This window comes from Egretta garzetta, unplaced genomic scaffold, assembly GCF_000687185.1.
Source record: "Egretta garzetta isolate BGI_Z169 unplaced genomic scaffold, ASM68718v1 scaffold378, whole genome shotgun sequence".
Lineage (NCBI taxonomy): Eukaryota > Metazoa > Chordata > Aves > Pelecaniformes > Ardeidae > Egretta > Egretta garzetta.
In genome coordinates, this window is record NW_009260597.1 from 102,342 (window position 1) to 108,875 (window position 6,534).

The window sequence follows — 6,534 nt, forward strand, 5'->3', positions numbered from 1 at the left end:
CAGACCTGGGAAATCGCTGTGCTTTTAAAGGTAACGGACAAGCCCGGTGCCTGAGTTGATCTTGAGTTCTTTAATGTAGGGAGTAGGCCAGGGAGGATTGAGCATGGCTGGCGTAGGAGAGAGTCTGTGAAAACCAGCGAAGCTCCCCAGGGCCCTATTTCACAGCTTCAGCTGGGCGTTGGGGTGCAGTCGTGCCCGATGCAGCTCCGCTGGCAGGGGTCACCCACCAGGACGTGGGAACAGGCCACGGCCTGATGCTGGTCTGGAATGGCAGCGGGGCTCCTGTTATGAAACCTGTTCCCAACAGCAGACCCCAAGTGTGTCATCATTTGAGCGCTGAAGCGCCTGTCAAGTATGCTGCCCCCAAAAAAGTGTGAAGAGCCAAGGAGCGCTGTACACGTTCCCTGAAAAGTACAGGGTGCCCTTGCATAGCTAGAAGCGGGGGAAGCTCCCTTGCTGCCTTGGAACGCGCTGCAGTCGTGCTCTTCCCTACTCCTGTTCAGGGTTGCAGCGAAACACAAAAAACATTTATCAGGGAAAAAATGTGATGCCAGCCTAGAAGCAGATCAGCAGCCTGTGCGTAGGGGTTTAATTTCTGGTGTGTTCCCTCACTAAAGTAACTTGGATGCCAGGCAGTCAGGGCGGAGTTGGGCTTTGGTTCCTGCTTGCGGTAGCTGGGCCAAGCAGAATTGTTCGTGTGCAGACGTGGCCCTGCTCCCTTGCGAACCGGCTTGTCGCTTGGCCTCATGGTCCAGGCCTCGATAGCCCCGTTTTCTTAGCTGTGCACCTTGGCGTTATCAAGTCTTGCCAAGTCTTTTGTTTTTTCTTCAGTCTGCCAGAGCAGCTTACATCAGTTTCTGTTGATCACTGGCAGGAATCTTAACTGCCTACGCCAAGTTGCAGTGCGAAACGTGTAACAGGTCAATCGCACGCTCTAAGCTTCAGAGTTTAAGCTTGCTCTATTCCCTGTTCTTTTTTAAGAGATTAATGCATCCTTGTTTGACCGTTCGTGCAGGTCTGCATGCTTTGCTCGGTAGGATATCATCTGTTCTGTTGCCACCGCTCAGAGAAGACCAGCCGACGATGGATGGCATTAGATTACGCGGGAATTTCCATTGGCATCCTGGGCTGCTATGTGTCAGGCGTGTTCTATGCATTTTATTGTAACAATGTAAGTTTGAAGCTCTTCTTCCCGTAACGTTTAGTTCCTGCGGTCTCACGGTTGCAGCTCCCACGCCGTAGGAAGGGGGTTCGGTGCAGGGTGTCCAAATAGAGTACTAGCGCGGGGACAGATGGAAACCGAAACAAGTTCATTCTGACACGAGCAGAACTGTGCTTGCTGAGCGACAGGCAAACTGAGGGCTCCCTTGCAAGCTGCCGGTCGCACGAGCCTCAAGAAAATATGTAAATTTCTATCTATGCAGGCAGGGTAGACTTTACTGGTCCTACCTTTGTCAAATGCGTGAGGCTGGTTGTGGGCTGCGTCCCCATCACAAGTAACTCAAACATCGTTTCCCTCGAGGTAGCTTACATGAGGCAGAAACAAGCTTATTTTCTCTTTGTCTGATAGAGGACAAGCACAGTTAGTTCCCTTGGCAGGCCCAGATTGCAGCCATGTCTGTCACGGATGCGGCGAGCGGGTAGGTGAGCAAGTCTGCTCAGGCAGAGGTACGTTGAAAACGCTCAGGCGACGGCACTGCTTGGAAAAAAAAGAGGTTTTTCCAGGTGTACCCAAGCAACAGTGTCCCTTCCCCTCGCCGTCAGTTCATGACTACAAATCCATGCATGCAAACCCCATCATCTGTGCTGGCAGCGGTGGCGGGGGAATTGATGCACCATTGCATGGAGCAGTGTTAACTTTCTTCACGGAGTTGACTTTTACACATGACGAGAACACCCGCAAACTTGCTTTTGTCTCTTTTTTTTTTTTTTTTTTTTCCTCAGTACTGGCGTCAGGTATATTTAATCACTGTGCTGGCAATGATCTTGGCAGTATTTTTTGCTCAGATTCATCCCAGTTACCTCACACAACAGTGGCACAGACTGCGCTCCATCATCTTTTGCTCGGTGTCTGGATATGGAATTATTCCCACCATCCACTGGGTTTGGCTCAACGGCGGCATTGGTGCATCTATTGTACAGGTAAAAGAAAAGGAGGAAACAAGACTGTCTTTTGCTTTTCACTTGCCGTCTTCCTTCACCCCTCTTACACTTCGGGAAATGAGGGGGAAGTAGCACTAATGAAAATTTCTCGAAGCATAGAATTTTTTCGGACGATACGATTCAAACGCAAACGCTTAGAAACGCATTGAGAAGCAGCAGATAGGTTGTGCAGATCAAATCTGCTTTCCTGGTTTAAAACTGCACCACGAGAAGGAAAGCTGGCTGTAAAAGTGACTGAGGCATCTGCCTGAGGGACAGAGCAGCCGTGTAGGAGGGCCGCGCCCTGGCCGAGGGACCGGAGCCGGATCGGCTGCTGCGTGGGAAGCAGTCGGTCAGGCTGCACGAGTGCTCTGGGCCGTCCGCCTCCACGGCTCGAGAGCAGAGCAGGGAACCAGAAGACACTGATGGGGCGGTTACTGACTTCCTCTTCTGCTCCCTGGGTTGGCCACAAAAATCAGTATTTGCCTACTCAGCCCTCTGTCTCTTACGCAATCCTCATTTAACATCACTGTGATGTTGCCGAACTATTTTCCTGTTCTTGTTTTACCGCTTAGAATTATGCTCTGAAAAACAAGCAGCGTGGTACAGCTAAGGACAGGAAAGTATGTCCCCGTATGAAGATCGCTGCAGTTACCCAGGGACCTGACTGTGCTGAAGAAAACATTTCCTTCTCGCAGTCAGCCCTAACTGGGCACCTTCTTAGACAGGCCCTGCGGGAGGCCTGTCACCTGGGGCGACGGTTTAGCCCGGTCCAGACTTTAGGCGGGGCACTTAACGCGGGCCTTCTAAAAATCAGATGAACAGTAGTTGTCCCCCCACGTCTTCCCCGTTTCAGTTCTCCTGGTGTAGCAGAATGGTAGGTACGGGCCGCGTTTTGCTTCCACACTGCAGAAAAATGCCCCACTTCCAGTTAGAAAGCTTTCTCTTAAGGAAAACAAAAAGCAGCTCGTGAGTGGGTTGCTTGATTATTTCCCATCCAGTATGCGGTAATCCTGCGGCCTTGGGTTCTAGCGAGTGCAATCCCGATCAGTAAATGGGATCTTGCACTGAAGTCATCCTCTTGGCTTATCCCGGCCGTTCTGCCTAAGATTACTGTGTTGGAAGACAAATCAGCCCTTTTACTGACAAATTCCGTGTCTGCTGCAGGCTGCCCAGAAGCACTAAGTAAGTAGCTTCTGTATCGAAGTGGAGAGGTCATGATAAAACAAGTTTCTTCCTGTACAGATTTTCCCAAACTTTGGCATTTGCTTCCCTGTTGGGTTGTGTCCGTAGATGACAATAGGCAGTGAAGTAGGGGTCGGTTCTGTCACGCCTTTTTCTTTTTTCATCTGTAGGGCCTGTTTGTTTGTTTGTTTGTGTGTCTTTCCCTTCGAACAGAGTAGGAGAGCTTCCTTTTCTTTTGCAGGAGTTTGCTCCACGTGTAGTTGTCATGTACTTCATCGCTGCTGTAGCTTTTCTCTTCTACATTTCCAAAGTTCCAGAAAGATACTTCCCAGGTAGGAGATTATCTTCCGGGTGTTTTTTCTGCAGTGAGGCTTCCTGCAGCGTCACAGTCCTTTCTGTGAGGCCTCAAATCCCTGTGAGAGAACGGGTCAACCAGGTTCTACATGAACTGTTCTCATACAACGTAAAATGTTGTGCGTATGTGCATATAAAGGCAGCAGACAACTTGTGATTGCGTTCATTAAAGAACTTTCACTGCCTCCCAGCAAGCGGAGTGTATGGTTGAGCTTTGGAGGAGACAGATTGCTAATTGCATTGCGTGAATGATCGCTGAATTCAAGAGCTTAACCCCTTGCCCTTTTCCCTCCCCACAGGACAGCTGAACTACCTCGGCTCCAGCCACCAAGTATGGCACATCCTTGCAGTGGTGATGCTGTACTGGTGGCATCAATCCACAGTGTACATCATGCAATATCGACACAGCAAGCCCTGTCCCGAGTACAGCGCAGGCTTGTGAGCGAAGGTACAGCAGTTTTCTGACTCATGGGAATAGGACATTCTAAGCAGCGTAGGGTGAAATGATCCTAGTCCTAACTTGTCACAAGTTTCAGTCATCCTCCCGAGGGAGCTTCCCCAAGGAATACGCTGGCGGGTGTAATGCTTGCCTGTAGATAAAACAGCAGTCGCCTTGATGCCAGGCGCTCTTGCTGATCCCTACCTGAGGTGCCACCAGGCTGCCGGGCCCTCCAGCAGAGGTTTAGAACAGGCTGGACAGAGCTTTGCCAGACCCCTTTCAGCTCGGTTTCACAATTTTAATAGCCTCAAGCAGTCACTGGTATCTGTTCCCGAGTAGCCTTTTCCTCAGGCTTTTGTCAGGGTTTCAGCCCACTAAGCACTGGTCTGGATTTTCTTGGAAATTAGGAAATGACTTGAGTGCTGATAATTTCTTATGCACGGTAAGTGACTAAACTTGTTTTCCCACTGTATTTCAGGGGCAGTGCGATGAAGTGTCTGACTCTGAGGGTCTGCACCTTGCCTAATGAGCTGAACGATCAAGATAAGCACTGTGGCAGTTCCTGTTCTGACTTCCAGACTGTTACCACTTGCGTATATTACATGGAGTTTTGGGAAAAAAAAAAAACACCACAATGAAAACCAACAGCACGGCCCAGGATCTGACGCTGATCTCCTGTTCTGCAATCAAGTACCAAACAGGGCGCCCTGGCACGGGGCACCAGAAAGGTGGGCTGTACAATTCAGCATTCGGATCACGGCAGTATTTTTTTTTTTTTTTTTTTTACAGCACGGCCCAGGATCTGACGCTGATCTCCTGTTCTGCAATCAAGTACCAAACAGGGCGCCCTGGCACGGGGCACCAGAAAGGTGGGCTGTACAATTCAGCATTCGGATCCTCGGTAAAGATGACCAGCAGCAGTCATGACCCTCGCTGAGCTAACGGGCCCATATACCCGGTGTTTGTGTTTTGTTGGAGCGCGTAGGTAAGAACCTGCTCCTGATCGCCTGCTTGTAAAACCACGGTAACTGTGGGACCTGGTCCTGGAGCTAAACCGCAGCGCTACAGCGCCGTGCCTCTGTCACCGTCTTTGGCTGAGGGACGTGCTTAGGCCCAGTAACCTCTAAAATAGAGTTCAGCAGACTCTTGTACCTTTCTGGACCAGCTCTTCTCCTTTTTTCCAGAAGATAAGCTCACAGGCCATCCACCATAGCTATATCTTCATTTCAGATCTCAAAAATTGCCTCCCCCGAGATGGGTAGTGCAATTACTTCAAGAAATCTTCTCTAGCTTCTTTCAGTAATTTGGAATTAGTGTTTAAAGGTATTTCAGGAGCAGCCCCAAGCCTGTGTGTTCATGTTCATTACTACCTTGCGATCAGTAGAGTTGCCAAGAGGGTTTTTTTTTTTAAGTTAAGTTACATTTGTTGAACAGGATGAAATAACGCACCCTGAGTAGCGAACCTGCTCTGGATTCAAATCCCTGCACTTTGGCCTTTTAACGTGTGACGTATGAGGCTGCGCTTGCAGACTTTGATACTGACCATGACTTATTGCCACAAGCTTTCCACAGTGACAAGGTTGCCTTGGGTTTTAGAATCTGTCCTGAAACCTTCTCTTACAAACATAACACTGGGGAGACACGAAATACACAGGTGATCGGATAGCCGTAGCGCAGCACAATGAAGCTGGCTGCGTGCCAGTTTTTCAAACAGGAATGGAAGTATTTGGGTTTTTTGGATTAGAAGCAACATTTTTAAGCTGCTGCTGCATAGCAGCTGTGCTTGGGTTTACAGTTCAGTTGAGCAGTGGTAGCAAATGCCGCTGCTTGGCACCATCACACGTTAGTCAGCCTTCGCCGTGTGGAGGTGACGCTGCTTGCCTCACGATGCTGTTACGGCTTAACCCCAAGTGGTTGAAGTTTGGGACCAGGATGCTGACGGACGCGATTGCATCGGCATGGCTGGTGTTAGAAAGCGGGAGGTACCCCGCCTGTTTCTGCTTTGACTACAGGCAGAAGGGTTCTGATCTGGGCTTGTAAGCTCTCCTAGCTGGCCTCGCTCCAACTCCCTGCGTTACCTGCAGCGCTGCCTTCGATAGCATCCCGGCATCTTCCCTCTTACCTTGTGATTGTCCGACACCAGCCAGCTTCCTACGCACCGACAGGGGCCTTGTGAGATTCCAAACCGGTTGTCTTACACCCGAGGCCAAGGAGGAGACAGCAGTGCCTGGCAGAGGGCTGGGAACGCCTTAGGCCACTGTGCTAAGAGCTGCCTAACACCTGAGAAGCCCTTAATGAACTGTCAGCCTGGGCAGCGCTCTGCCGCTGCCGCCTTCCTCTTGCAGAGGGTTTCCCTCGATGGGGTTTGGCGCTCTCGGAGGCGGGGAGCGGCTGGCTGTTTGCAGTGCCCATCT

The 6,534-nt window shown here is 50.4% G+C and overlaps 1 protein-coding gene across 2 annotated transcripts; it reads left to right on the plus strand.

The window, feature by feature from the left end:
• Nucleotides 1-929: 929 nt before the first annotated feature.
• PAQR3 (progestin and adipoQ receptor family member 3) lies at nt 930-4,908 on the plus strand. 2 transcript variants are annotated; one of them, XM_035900285.1, is made up of 5 exons: nt 930-1,171; nt 2,008-2,142; nt 3,569-3,659; nt 3,981-4,129; nt 4,599-4,908. In XM_035900285.1, exons 1-4 carry the CDS (start codon nt 1,022-1,024, stop codon nt 4,121-4,123), a joined length of 519 nt encoding a protein of 172 aa, XP_035756178.1. In that variant the 5' UTR covers nt 930-1,021; the 3' UTR covers nt 4,124-4,129; nt 4,599-4,908. The 2 variants fall into 2 exon arrangements, with proteins under 2 accessions (XP_035756178.1, XP_035756177.1); XM_035900284.1 differs by having other exon boundaries at nt 933-1,171; nt 1,945-2,142.
• Nucleotides 4,909-6,534: the final 1,626 nt, after the last annotated feature.

Bases quoted from the DNA above. Each gene is read 5' to 3' on its own strand.
- PAQR3 (XM_035900284.1), top strand. From the start codon at position 1,022: ATGCTTTGCTCGGTAGGATATCATCTGTTCTGTTGCCACCGCTCAGAG. The intron at 1,172-1,944 runs GTAAGTTTGAAG...TTTTTTCCTCAG, and splicing joins ATGCATTTTATTGTAACAAT to TACTGGCGTCAGGTATATTT. The intron at 2,143-3,568 runs GTAAAAGAAAAG...TTTCTTTTGCAG, and splicing joins TTGGTGCATCTATTGTACAG to GAGTTTGCTCCACGTGTAGT.